This window comes from Natator depressus, chromosome 5, assembly GCF_965152275.1.
Source record: "Natator depressus isolate rNatDep1 chromosome 5, rNatDep2.hap1, whole genome shotgun sequence".
Classification (NCBI taxonomy): domain Eukaryota; kingdom Metazoa; phylum Chordata; order Testudines; family Cheloniidae; genus Natator; species Natator depressus.
Window position 1 is genome coordinate 44,924,985 of NC_134238.1, and position 15,026 is coordinate 44,940,010.

Sequence of the window (15,026 nt, forward strand, 5' to 3'; positions counted from 1 at the left end):
ACATTTCTTAAAAAACAAAAAAACCCCAAACAAACAAATGCCTACCAACCTCAGCAGGATTTTTCGAAACTTTGAAGCATGCAAACAATATAAACTGATTCCCTTTTGTTATCATACAGCCATCAATGTCACGCTGGTATGGAATTTGGAGAACAGTATCAGAATATGCCCATTCAGTTTAGTATTTTATATGTAAATGTAAGATCAGGACTAACTACTCTCAGAACTTAGTTTTATTGTTTTGGCAAAGTATTTTTTTCTTTCTTGGTGTACAATTCCTTAACTTTCCTAACTGAGCATATTGAAAAGAAACTGTACCACCAAAACGTTTTTGGGGTGGGCTTGGCTAGTAGTGAAAGTTACTGCCCATAAACAACAGTGACTTCTGAAAGGTAGCCTTGCCTATTTATTCAAACTTAACAGCAAAAATTTCTTGCAAAAATAAAAACAATTGACGTGAAAGCTAAAGCTAAATTTACTGCAAAACTTCAGTTTTTAAAACTAAACTGTTTATATTTTATAATAATTATTTAAAAACACCACCCAAAGCCCGCATTTTATCTGCTTTACTATTTAAAAAAAATAGTAAAAAAGTCTTTAAAAAAAGACTTAAGATTAAAATAATTTACTACAACAAATGAAGGATAGCTACTTTGTATGCTAAGTGTCAGCTTAGTGTGGTTAAAATAACTGTTTCCTACGAATCAGATAGGATTCATAATGCAGATAAAAACTAGGTCTAGTGATTGAGTTCCACAGTGTGGGTGCCTTTTCTGAATGTGACTATGCTTTCTATTGGTTATACACAGGAAATGGTCCTTTAAAAAACATGTGACTCATTTTGCTTAGCCTTGTAATCTTCCAAATTTAGAAAGTAAGTTGTTTAACTGAAGTATCTTTTTCTGTATCTGGATTGTGAAATGTGTTTGGAAAATGAAACCTAATTGTAAAGAAGGGGCCAGATCCTGAATTGCTATAAATTGGCCTAGTTCCGTTGACTTCAGTAGAAATACATGGATGTACACCCCAGATTTGGGTCGGTCCTAATGTTTTAAAATCTAATACTGATGGTATTCATCTTGACATTATTATTTGTTGTTAAAAGGCCTGTTTTGGCATTGTCAGAATGTGCACTCAATGAAAGATTTGTAAAACTATTTTCTGTTCTTCAGTGCAGGTAAAAATCATACAAAGAGCAAGTTGATAATTAAACAATGTCTTTAAATCAGATATTTTTCTTGAATCTGAGCCTTTTAAAGTGTAGCCAGGTCTCTTGGCATCTCAGAACCTTTAATAAATTTTTACAATTTTCCTGGTCAGATCAGTATTCTCCTGATAGGTAGTTAAGGCATAGAGCCTAAATAACTTGACCTACATCTCTCAAAATCTGTAGCAGAGACAGGGACACAATCATATCTTCCTAATCCCAGTGTAGTGCCTGGGGCATAAAACCATCCTTCCTCTATCTGACTGTAGTTGTCTGCATTTGTGTGTAGGTAAATTACTGGGACCACCTTTCCCCTTCCTTTTGTAGCATCAGTGCTTCATATCCTCAAATATCATGAAGTTCGAACAGCTAAAGTTCATTTTCAGAAATGCCAACTGCAATTCATAGACTTCAAGTCCAGAACTGACCATTGTGATCTTCTAGTCTAATCACCTACAGTACATACTATCAGCCATAGAATTTCACCCAATAATTGAAAACTTATTTCCAAATATGCTGCACTTTAGAGTATGTTGTTCAGATTATATGTTCTTACATTCTGAACTAGGTGGACTGAGCAAAATAGGGGAACAGGCTATTAAAAAAAACCCCTCTTCTGTAAAATAATTCATTTTCATTTGAAATTGTTTTGTTACAGATGCTTTTTTACAAAACTGATTGATTCAAGTCTTTGATGTAAATATTTTCTTTTAGGATGGTGTTTTGGATGAGGACAATGAGAAGGATTTCTATGAGTCTGATGAAGAACAGAAAAAGAAGGATCAGAAAGTGAAGAAACCCTATGCTATGGATCCAGACCATAGATTGCTGATACGAAATACAAAGCCCTTGCTGCAAAGCCGGAATGCTGCTGTATGACAAACACCTTTGTGTCTTGAACTGCTAAGCGTGCACCCTTATAAAATGTTTTAATCAAGTATTTAGAGCATTCAGGTGTAGAGTATGCCCCCCCATATGTATAGAAAATACCATGCAGAATTGTGTAGTTACACAATAGTTCTGTTGTAGCTAACTAAAAGTAACCAGTTTTCAACTGAATGTCCTTAAAAGTGGGAGAGTAATTTAATACTAAAAGTCCTGAACAGCCATGTTACGTGCTCCCTACCTATTCTTACTATTAAGAGTAAGAGGAGAATTAGGCAATTCAGTATATGACTGCTGCCATGGCATTTCAGGTTGTTTAGCTTATCAGTTTTCAGAAACTCTGGTGAAACAAACCCTGTTAATCATAGAATCATAGAATATCAGGGTTGGAAGGGACCTCAGGAGGTCATCTAGTCCAAACCCCTGCTCAAAGCAGGACCAATCCCCAACTAAATCATCCCAGCCAGGGCTTTAAAAACTTTTAAGGAAGGAGATTCCACCACCTCCCTAGGTAACGCATTCCAGTGTTTCACCACCCTCCCAGTGAAAAAGTTTTTCCTAATATCCAACTTAAACCTCCCCCACTGCAACTTGAGACCATTACTCCTCGTTCTGTCATCCGCTACCACTGAGAACAGTCTAGCTCCATCCTCTTTGGTAGTTGAAAGCAACTATCAAATTCCCCCTCATTCTTCTTTTCTGCAGACTAAACAATCCCAGTTCCCTCAGCCTCTCCTCATAAGTCATGTGCTCCAGTCCCTTAATCATTTTTGTTGCCCTCGGCTGGACATTTTCCAATTTTTCCACATCCTTCTTATAGTGTGGGGCCCAAAACTGGACACAGTACTCCAGATGAGGCCTCACCAGTGTCGAATAGAGGGGAACGATCACGTCCCTCGATCTGCTGGCAATATGTGAATGAAGACTCTCAAGGAAAACCGTAGGTGCTCGTGATTTATTAGATGGCACTTTTCTCTGAGGTGGGGATTTTCAAAGGAGCCTGGAGGAGTTAAACACCCACATCCTTTGAAAATCCCAGCCTGAGTCCTACCTTCAGTCTCCCAGCAGAATTCCGAGGTGGCTAAAACATCATCTGCATAGTACGTGCTGAGTGTCTCTGGGAGCTAGATTAAAGTATCTGACTTTTCATAGATGCACAGATCTTTAAGGTCAAAAGAAACCATTATGATTATCTTGTCTGATCTCCTACATAACATAAGCCGTGGAATTTCACCCATTAATTCCTGCCAGACCATAATTTCTACTTGTATTAGAACTGATCTTCTTTTAGAAAGATATCGAGTCTTGATTTACTGGCTTCAGCTAATTGAGAGTCTACCACATCACTAGGTAAATTGTTCAAATAGCTAATTACATTTGCTTAGCTCTCGTCTAAATTTGTCCAACTTCACCTTCAGCAACTGGACATTTATCTAGGTAAGATTTCGGATAGCAGAGAACTTTTTCTTATAGAGTAGACCATGATCAAGTCATCTCTTAACCTTTTTTGATAAACTAAATAAATTGAGCTTCTTCGGTCTCACTGTAAAGCATATGTTCTGAGCCTCAAATCATTTGTAGCTCTTTTCTGAATCCTTTCCAATTTGCCAACATCTCTTTCAAGTGTGGATATTAGAACTGATAACAGTATTCTGGTAATGGTCTCACTAATGCCAAATAGCTTGATAATACCACCTTCCTACTTCTACTACATATTCCCCTGCTTATATGTCCAAAGATTGTATTAGGTCTCTGAGTTTTTGCAAGCTCATGTTCAGGTGGTTATCCACCATGATCCCCAAGTCTTTTTCAAAGTTGCTGCTTTCCAAATGACTGTCTGCTTGTCTAATGTGACCTGTATTCTTGGTTGCATTTGGCAGTATAAAAACTCATATTCAAATGAACCCATGTTACCAAACGATCCACACCACTCTGAATACTTAATGTCTTTCTCATTATTTGCCACTCGACCAATTTTGCAAACTTTACCCGCCATGATATCATTTTCTTCTGTATCATTGACAAAGATATTCAATACTTTGGGCCAAGAACAGATCCCTGGGGACTCCACTAGAAATACATTATATGATTTCTCATTTACTGTTTGAGATCCATCCATAAGCCAGTTTTTAGTCCATTTAATATGTGCTACATTCATTTTGTATAGTGTTTATTATTTAATAAAAATATACTGTGGCACTAAGTCAATCCAATACCTTACTAAAGTCTAAATATATTATATTAATGTAATTACCTTTATCAACTGAATTTGTAATTGCATCAGAAATATCAAGTTTGTTTGATTGGTGTTTATAGAATCATAAAAATGTAGGGCTGGAAGGGACCTCGAAAAGTCATTTAGTCCAACCCCTCTCTCTGAAACAGGCAATGAATACCTAAACCACCCATACAGGTGTTTTTATCTACTCTGTTCTTAAAAACCTCCAGTGACAAGGATTCCACAACCTCCCTTGGGAATCTATTCCAGTGCTTAACTATCTCTATAAATTATTTTTTTTTCTTAATATGTAACCTAAATGTCGTTTGTGGCAGATTATTTCTTGTCCTATCTTCAGTGGACATAGAGAACAATTGATCAGCATCATCTTTACAACAGACCTAAATATATTTAAAACTCTTATGAGGTCCTCCATCAGTCCTCTTCTCTCAAGACTAAACATGCCCAGTTTAACCTTTCCTCAGGTCAGGTTTTCTAAACTTTCTGTCACTTTTTGTTGCTCTCCTCTGGACTTTCTCTAGTTTGTCCATATCTTTCTTAAAGTATGGTGCCCAACACTGGACACAGTACTCCAGCTGAGGCCTCATCAGTGCTAAGCAGAGTGGAACAATTGCCTCCTGTGTCTTTTATATATGACACCCCTGTTACTACACCCGAGAATAATAGCCTTTTTTTGCAACAGCATCACATTGTTGGCTCATGTTCAATTTGAGGATGTCATTCTTTTAATTTTTGCCAGACTGCATCCCTTATGAGTACTTTCATGGTTTTGTTCAGAATATTAGGCTGCCTGGCCCGTAGTTAACTAGAGTCATCCCATGTACCCTTTTAAAAATATTGGCACAACATTCTTTGTTTCCAGGAGGATGACGACCTATTAAGTTTTAAAAAGCAATTGTGTGTTTTTTACAGTCTCTTACATTTTGTAACTTGGATCATGAGCACATAACCCTACAGGTTTCCTTTTGTCGTTTTAGGTCCTTGTAGGTCATCATTAAATGCAAATAGCATTGTATAGATTGATAAATATGGTAATAGGAAAAGGTTTTTGGTGATGGTATTACTGTTTAAAACTAATTAATGAACAGCTATTACTGGAGCTAGATTTTAATAAAAAATAAAAAGCTTTATATGGATTTAAAGAAAGGGAATTTTCTCATTAATTTGTACTAATAAGGCTGTAAGTTCTGGTTTCTTACAAATATCAGTTTGATTAGAACTTTAGCTACATCTGGTTATTTATTTATTACTGATAGGAATGTAAATTATTCATTAGCTTAGAATTCAGAAATGAAAATATCTCCTGGCTTTTGAATCAACCCCTTGGTATCAAAGATTATATATGCAGAAATAGAAATTTAAATCTTTGTACAAGCAATGAGTGTGTAATTTTGAAGATTGAAAGTAGAGCATGGTATATATTGTGTAGTTATTTTAAGGTAGCAGATTGTTCTGCATGTTAACATTGTATTTTCAGGTGGTGATGGCAGTTGCCCAACTTTACTGGCACTTGGCACCAAAGTCTGAGGCTGGCATTGTTTCTAAATCCTTAGTGCGTTTACTTCGTAGCAATAGGTGGGTCAAGCTCTTTTGTTGAACTTCAAACAGAACTTGCTAAACAGTTTGCCTTTGTTTTAAATTATATGTAATTGTACATCATAAATTGAGGCTTATAATGTTAGGTCTAAGTTGGTGCTTGCAAAAGCCTGCGAAACCAGTTCTGGGCTTAGAGTAAACACCGATTTATACCACTAAACAGAACATTTTTGCAGGACTCTCCATTTATAGCATGTACCCCCTAGCCATGAGCACCTCATCGCTCCTAGACAGTTGTACTCCGGGAAATGAACATGGCTGACTGATGGGTATACACATGGGAACAGTGAAAAAAGTTAGTTTGGGCTTACATTGAACTGTTGGAAATTATAATACTTTGTAATTCTTTAGTGTCTTCATAAACATTAAATAAGATTTGACACCCCACTCTGAGGTAGGCTATGGTAGCAGCCTCCACTGAGAGGTAGAGAAACCAAGATATGGAAGTGTTTGGATTGAACCTAGACCACCTTTTGAGTCTCTAAACCAAGATATTCATAGTCAAAATATTCTGCACGTCTTTTTAATGTTGTATATTAGTGCTAGATAAATATTTATATTTTTGTAGTGGTCTACAGTTTACCAGAATATGCACACTGCCCTCTGACAGATACCTGGGACTAGCAGCATACATTCAAACCACTTTTTTTTTTTTTTTTAATTATCCTTGGAAAACTCCTTTTAAAACACCTGTTAGTTGCCAAGTATTGTCCATCCCACATATGCAGCACAAATATTAGGTGAAGCTAAATTGTTGTCTACCACAGCAGTTACTATAGTGCAGACAAAGAGTAAACATTTTCTTTTTAGCCTCACTATCTAGAAATATGGGACCTTCTTGAGTTTCTGGTTTGCTGTATGTATTGCACTGATACCTTCAAAACTCCTAAATAAATCCTTATTTTTTTTTTTAGTTTGAGGAAAGACATAATATGTCAAACAAAGGCTGCATCATTACATTGAAAAGTAATATTTTCCTTTTAAAAGTATGCAGTGTTGTTGTAGCTGTGTTCGTCCCAGGATTTTATCGGAAAGGTGGTTGACCTGAAGAAGAGCTCTGCGTAAGCTCGACAGCTTGTGTCTCTCACCAGCGGAAGTGGTCCAAAAAGAGATATTACTTCACCCACATTGTCTGCCTTTTAAAAGTGACAGTTCTAAATTTGTGCTGCATCTCTCTGTAAAACTGATGAGTGATATGTGATAGCTATCATGCCTCAACCTTTTCTTGTTTCTTTGGCATACTTGAGTATATTTTATAAGTCAAATATACATGGTAGCTTATATGCATAGAAAGCATATTCACAGATATTTATTGAAAATGCAGCTAAAAACCTTTCAGCAATACATGTAAGTGCATCCTTTTGGTCTTAATTTTTTTTTCTTTTAATATACTGATCTCCGAATATGTAATTTTGATAAATATATTCAACAGTACTGTCTCTTTAATTTCTAGGGAAGTGCAGTATATTGTGCTGCAGAATATTGCAACTATGTCAATTCAAAGAAAGGTATACAGTCTTACCATTTTCTAGATTATACTTTAAATTAAGCATAGGCACAACTACTTCTTCAATGGCTTTTATTTTTCAGGGCATGTTTGAACCTTACCTGAAGAGTTTCTATGTTAGGTCAACTGATCCAACAATGATCAAAACATCAAAGGTGTGTTTTATAATACATAATATATATATATATATTTCACGTATGCACTGTACGATTGGTTAGTATTTCTAACAGGAAAGAAACATACTCTTTGACTGCTGTGAAACTCTGTCTCTCTGAATTATTCTGCTTTTTCAATCTGATTTCTACAGATGGCATTTGGGGCAGGCAAATGGATGATTTCCAGGTACATCAGGCTAACGGAATATGCTGAATGGAAATGTTGAGTAAGGCAGCAATGGCTCTCTTTCTGTCTGAAGAGGTGTCCACTCAGAGTTACTCTGATATTGCTAGTAGATATGCTTTGCTTTTCACTTCAAGATGTCAATGCTTTATGATGGTGGGAAAGTATTATTATTCCCATTTTATAATTCAGGAAATTTGAGGTACAGTCAGGGCCGGCTCTAGACACCAGCGAAGGAAGCTGGTGCCTGGGGTGGCAAATCAGAAGGGGCAGCACTTCCGCCGTTCTTGGAGCGGCACTCCTCCCTTGGCGGCACTTCGGCAGCACTTCGGCGGCGGCACCTTGGTTTATTTTTTCTTCTTCAGCGGCCGCTTTTTTTTTTTTTTTGCTTCGCTGCTTTGGGTTGCAAAAAAGGTAGAGCTGGCCCTGGATACAGTCACACTGTCTGTGTGTGTGTGAGTGAGAGAGAGAGAGAGAGAGAGTTGGGAATAGAGGTCAGGTTTAGTATTGTCCAGAACTTCACTTTTCTGTACAGAGTCGACCACAAAATTTAGGACTCAAATTTAGGACATATGGAGTATATAGTGATATAATTTTTTCTTTCCATGTACACACAATGTACCTGTAGAGAGATGCCTGCTGTGACCTGGAACTCTTGAGTTCCATTTGTAGATCTGAACTCTATCCCTCGAACTTAAGGGACAGTCACTTAACCTTTCTGTTTTAGTTTTTCCAACTTTAAAATAAATAAGTAAATAAAATAATTTTGACTGGAATGCTAAATATTTCTGGCTCCTTTTCTTAACAAGTTTTTGTCATCTTTTCATCAGCAGATGTTTTACTAAGGCCCAGAGGTTTGAGAGAATGGTAGATGAGTTTTCTTAACTTAAGTTCTGTCTTAGGTGGTTGGAGACTTCCTGATCTTAGGGGGACAGATTAGAGAACAAATCCAAATATAATCTTTCTTCTTACTTGAAACTGTAAATTTAGGGCTTATGGAGGAAGCTAGCTTTTGTTTAAACTGGTGAATTGAGAACGTAAAGCTTCTCTGACCCATTCCAGTGTTAAAATGGAATGGGGGAAAGGCTTTGCGGCCTCACTTTAAAACAAACTGCTGAGCATGCTGGGAAATGGGAGGAGTCGGGGACACCTACACACAGAATCAAATCACTCTCAGAAGACAAAGGAAGAAGGCAAGGAGGAGTAGGAGGTGGCTGCCAAGCTGGGAATAACTGAGTGTTTTATAAGGTGAAGAAGGCTAACCCTTATGATCTTATATCTTTGGTAAGACCTATGGTGTTTCAAGAAACTTGTACATAAAAACAAGAGAATGGAATGCAGCAGGGGGGAATATGGTGAGAGAGAGAGAGAGAAAAAAAACCCCATCATTTTTAATTGTATATATAAAATATTTTGGGAGTAAATGTTACTGTATACTTTCTGAAAAGTGCACTTTTTTATTGAGACTGATTGTAAATACTAGTCCTGTATTATTCCTGGTATTTCAGTCACATTTTTTAATGAACAGCTTACATTAAAACTAAAAATAAAACATCTCTCCTTTATTTCACCACATTTGTGGTGGATATCTGACATTCTGCTCTCTGTGTTGTCATTATTTACAAGGTGGTGGTTAAATTGTTAAGTGCTATGAAGATGCAAAAAATGCTAACCATTACTACTAAATGCAATATGTAGTGTTTCAAAAAAGTTAATAAGTGCTAAATTGTTGTATATATCATTTAAAAAAACCTCAGTGTTAAAAAATTACTCCTAAAACTCAAGTGCTCAAGTATGCAGACCTGTCAAACTTCCCACTTTTAATGTGGGGACACCTGCAGTTTGTTGTTCCGTTTAGAAGCAGACAATTAGTCAAAACTCTTCTAAATCCAGATACATGTCTCGTTCAGTTACTGAGTTCATATTACCAGCTCTTTCTCTTGCTAAAGGTCCTTTCTGTCTATGTTCTGCATTCAGATTGCATTGGCGGTCTCCAATATAGGGAACTTCCTGCTTCAGTGTTGATGCAGCCTCGAAACTTTGATGTGGTACACAGGTGTAGCATATCAGGAGTGATTTTATCTTTTTCCTCACCAAAAATTAGGGAGAGACTTTTTGAGGATGAGCTGTAATTTGTCAAAACAGCATTTGATGAATGCTATGGAAGCACCTATTTCCATCAAATAAGGACTCTTGATCACAGCTGCTTTGAGAATGAGTTATGGAAATTTCATTCATTGCTGTCTGGCACCTTATCTCTTTCCACTCCCACTCCTCAACCTAGTCATGTCCCATGCTTCTTTTTTTCTTTGTTTTGTCTACATCATGTTGGAAAACACGTCACCACGCTCCACTTGTTATACAGTGGTTAGTTATTTTGCTACAGCTAGTGGGAAATGCAGGGCTGAGCCCTACTGTGTTGCTTTGAAAGCACATTCTTTAGGTTCTGGAGGACGTTAAAATTTCAGGGTACTGCAGATTTCTGCCTAAACTATTAAGGGCTCTAAGTTTTAAGTGGTACTTTTTCTTGTAGATAAAATACAATATGCATATAATTTCTTAAAAAAATGTTTTCTACTTATTTTAATCAACTTATAATAAAATATCTCTTCTCTCCTTCAGCTTGAAATCTTGACAAATTTAGCAAATGAGGCCAACATATCAACACTACTTCGAGAATTTCAGGTCTGTACGCAATTCAAGAGTATTCTTGCGTAAATTGCATTCTGTTAACATATTACATGTATTATAAAGTTTCTGTAGATGAACTTGGAAATTTTTAAACGATAGTCCTGTTGGTGTATAAGATGCTCTTTTGAATGAAACAGAGACTGTGTGTGTGATACAACTATAGAGCTTTTCTGGGGTGTAGGAATGAATTCTTTTAACTGTTTTGCTTTGAACACTGCTGCATACTACTATCGGTTGTAGAGAGGCAAAAATGTAAGGAATGAAACTCAAATGTTTATTAAAACAAATCCTGCCAAGCGAATTCCATTGTTAAGCTGGGTTAAGAAGATAATATTTTAGATTTAGCAACATTTGGTCACTGTCGCTGGCTGCTAATTCCTCTTCTTTAAATAATTGGAATAAAGTGTTATCTACTATATATTTCCTATTACTTTATACATCTTTGCCAGATGTGCAGTGTCAACAGTGTGTGTCCTTTCTCTCCTCCTCTCATTTTCATTCTTCCAGTTCTCAGGCTAGGCTTCCCCAAAAGAAACTAGTTCTTTTTTCAGACAGGTTGGTTATTCATAGATTTACAGATGGAGCTAGTTAAATGGACTGAAACCTTCTGGAAGAGAGAGCTCATCAACCTCCTTCAGCCTTGCACTCAAACTAATTTCTGTTTTTGGGTGATTACCTTTTCTCTGCCTCCCCCCTCCCCCCCCACGCGTCAGAAACCTCTGTCATCACAGGTGACAGAAGCTGGCAAGACAATACGTTCTTAAAACATATACAGGATAGCAGCATAATTTCTAATGTGCAATGTAGCTTTGTAAATTAAATATACTCTAAAGTACATTTATTTAATATAGATAATAAGGTAAGTTTCCAGTTAATAAGACCAGTGTGTTGACTAATGGAAATCCTGTTTTCTCCAGACCTACGTGAAAAGCCAAGATAAACAATTTGCTGCAGCTACAATTCAGGCTATAGGCAGATGTGCAACCAACATCTCAGAAGTGACTGACACATGCCTTAATGGCTTAGTGTGTTTGTTGTCCAACAGAGATGGTAAGCTAACTGTTCTGTTTGTGGTTTTGAGTTACTTGATATCTTGAATCATCTTCTTGGCAGCGTCCACAGGTAGCAACAGATTTTAAAAGTATATTGAATCATGATGTCTGTTTGAAGTCAATTGGCATGGCTATGGAATAACAAACTCAGCTAGACAAATAGTAACATTGCTTGGTTTATCCTGTGGTTTAAAATTGTTTTCATAGTTTGACTCCCCACTCCGCTTTAAAGAAAGCAGTGCATTACTCCCACTGTGCAGTTACACTGACACCTGTAATTGTTCAAAATGTAATTAATGATATGCAATGTGTTTCACAGCGAATAGTAGTTTAATATTTTGTCTAATAATATGTTTCGTTGCATTAAAACAGTTAGCCTGCAGAGGGTGCTAAAAGCAGGGAAATGGCATTTTGTACACATAAATGGTGAAATCAAAGAGCATATTAAACAGTTTTAGAATAGGCAGCTCCAGACTTGGTTTGGTTTTGTAATTTAGCTTCCTATTAATTTTATACACAAAGTAGAACAGTTACAAATCGCTTAGGAGCACAAGGAGTGACTATAGGCCAAATAGAATACTGTAGCAAAACACTACACATCTGTCTTTGACAAAGGCACCGGTAGTTAGTGTAGTTATATAATAATCACACAGAAGGAAACAAATAAGGAAATTACACTTACTGTCTGTTAATATAAGATACAGTGTGTTTGGCAAAATCTACTTGGAAATACTCACGTCTTCAGAGGAGTGAGCTTTAAAGACAAACTTACTAACTGGGACTAATGATGCAGAAGACGGATAAATAATATTAGTTAAAATGTTCAAAGTTAGGTTCCTGAATTCATGTTTATGCACCTAAATAGGAGGCCTGATTATTTTTCTTTCAATGGTGCTGAGCTCCTATTGCTTCCATTGATTTCAGTGGGGTTTGTGGGAGCTCAGCATTTCGAAAAAATCAGGCCACTTATATTAGGTACCTAAATATGAATTTAGGAGCTTAATTTTAGACACTAAGGTCTGAATATTTTGGCTATTACAGCTATAGATCTTTTCACTCGGGGACCTCAAAGTAGTGTACAAACATTAATTTATTTAGATCAGTTTTTTGAAAAGGCAAATGAGGCCTTAATTGAATTCAATCGCTAAAAGCATCAAACAGTTTTGGAATATTTTATTTCAGTTACTTGTATATCCATGGTTTTTTTTGTTTTTGTGGCTGGTGGCTCTGAATAACAGAGTATGGGTTTTCCTTCTTTTCTCATGCCCTCTACCTTTCTGGCTAAATGAAAACGTTTCTTCCAGCATGCTCCTTCCTTTACTTCATGTTGGTAGGGAATATTTTCATCCATCTAATAGCCTGGGCTGCTAGTCATTTTGCTAAGGATTTCTTAGTCATTTCTGAACAGCTTTGTTCACCTAATGTTTCTGAACAGCTTTGTTCACCCAGCTTTGAGCTACCAGGAGATACAGTAACTATAGAGGTTGTCTTCTCATCGCTTACGGACTTAATTGAAAGTAATGATCATCCTCTCATGATGTTTTCAGCTTTTAGAAGTTTGTGATGTCCATCTTGCAATCACTTCTAAATCAGGAACTGCCCCCAAACAAACAGGTGTTGGAAGGTTGTCAGCACTTTTTATTAAGCATCGCTACTGGTCCTTTGCTCCATATCTCTGCCGTAACAACACTGTCCTTTTGACTTCTTTCAAGTCAGTTGAATGGCATGTAGTTGGTCATACAAGAGGGCACAAGAAACCCCTACTTGCCTGTAGCATGCTTGTGCAAGAATTTACCATAATTTGGAGTCAGGGCACCCAGGAATGGTGCGTGAGTGGGCTAAAGTTTTGGTAGTGACCCAGCTTGCTCTGCACTCTTTCTGCTAAGTTTCAATCTTGAGCAATTTTCAGGACCCAATTTACAAATTTCTGTGAACAGAAGGTTACATAATAGCACTTTTACATATACAAACAAAATCAAAATCCAACACAGATTCCCCCCCTCTCCTTTCCCACCCTTGTTTATGGAAGGTATGGAAAGGCTTAGAATTAGTCTTTCTCATTTCCTTGTGATTTCCTCAGCACATCAGAAGTTCTGCCTGCTCTCCTGACTTCTCTGTGAAAACTCCCACGTCATTGCTAGATTTCTTGAAGCAATTGCTTTGCTAAGGTGGGGTTCTCTGGTGCTGTTCCCATTAAGATGGAGAAACTAATTCCACACCTGTTGGAGACAGACAGGATATGAAGCCACTTCTTTGTTCTGTCCTGAGTGTACAAACTAGAATTTCAGTAAGTTTACTTTCTGAGGTGACCTAGCTACTTGTTCTGTTTCAGGTTGTGCGAAACTTACACAAATTCTTTAATTTTTTAAAAAAAAGGTTATAGTAGACTATGAAAATGCAATTACAGTGCGTAGAGTTTTAACATTTACTTTTTTTCTGGGAGGTAAATATCAGTTTGAACAAGTATGTCCTGTACTTCATAAGGGGAATAACACTAGAGCTGGTGATATCTTATCAGTAATAAAGTAAAAGAGAACTTTAACTGTGCATATTGTATTAAACAAAATATATATTTACTTGGTTTAAGGGTCAAGGTAATGTGGTAGTGGGTGGAAAAGTATCAACAAGGTCAAAGCTTGGAGTCTGGAAAGGGTTGCCAAGTATCTGCACAGCCAACAAATTGGTTACAATGAAGAAGTTTGATGTTTAATTCCAGCTATTTGCCTACCCTTTCATTGTCTCAGATAGGTGCTTCATACTGCCTTCCTGTGGTTCAAAGAGGCTGTACCCTCCAAATGAGTGTACTTGCAATAAATACATCTTAGCCTCTTTTAAAACGCCTTTTACACAAATTCTATAATACACATGAAATAACCTCTTCAGTTTCATATTTAGTTGCTTCAGCCCTCAGTTAACATATATAACTAATTAATCTTATTTTCCTAGTAAAATGTGTCTGTCATACAAAATGCTGCACTGAAAGTTGGAGCCTCTTTTGAAGCTCTTGTTTTTTCCAGTGCCATTTTAATATTCTGTATGTTTTTCCTATTTGTGGATTTCTGAATGATGTTGGAGTGGTTAAATTCTCACTTGGGAAAATTATTGTAATTCGTACCATTCAAAATGTGGTTTGCTGTGTGACTTTTTTTTGTTTTCAGCTATACCACTATGGATTACTACAATGGAATGTTGTGTGACTGAACACAGTATGGTTTTGATGAGTTGTGATATGTCAAAGGTTTTTTTTAGTGATTGTGTTTCCTGAGTTAAATACTCGTTCCAATATTGTGTAGAAATCTTTTGCCAAAGCTTGCAGTAGTGATTTGAGAATGTTATGATTAGTGGTCAGTGACTTGGTGTAGAGAATTCAGAAGCTGCTGACACATCTCACAATTTCTGTTTGTCCAGACAGTCCTCACCAGAATACCTTTTTATATTTACTGTTTCCCAGTTCCCAAACCTCTTAGGTAAACTGTTTCATTCAGAAGCACCTGTTGATGTTTTTGGAAT

General features: G+C 36.8%; 1 protein-coding gene across 2 annotated transcripts in view; it reads left to right on the forward strand.

The window, feature by feature from the left end:
- AP3B1 (adaptor related protein complex 3 subunit beta 1) overlaps nt 1-15,026 on the forward strand; it is a 328,644-nt gene that overhangs the window by 164,728 nt on the left and 148,890 nt on the right. For both annotated transcript variants that reach the window (XR_012639514.1, XM_074952685.1), the window contains exons 8-13: nt 1,922-2,080; nt 5,809-5,906; nt 7,381-7,435; nt 7,518-7,589; nt 10,396-10,458; nt 11,382-11,514. Coding sequence is in view for 1 of the 2 variants with exons in the window: in XM_074952685.1 (XP_074808786.1) it covers nt 1,922-2,080; nt 5,809-5,906; nt 7,381-7,435; nt 7,518-7,589; nt 10,396-10,458; nt 11,382-11,514 (580 nt within the window). In the remaining variant the exon portion in view is untranslated. The remainder of the gene's footprint in view (nt 1-1,921; nt 2,081-5,808; nt 5,907-7,380; nt 7,436-7,517; nt 7,590-10,395; nt 10,459-11,381; nt 11,515-15,026) is intronic.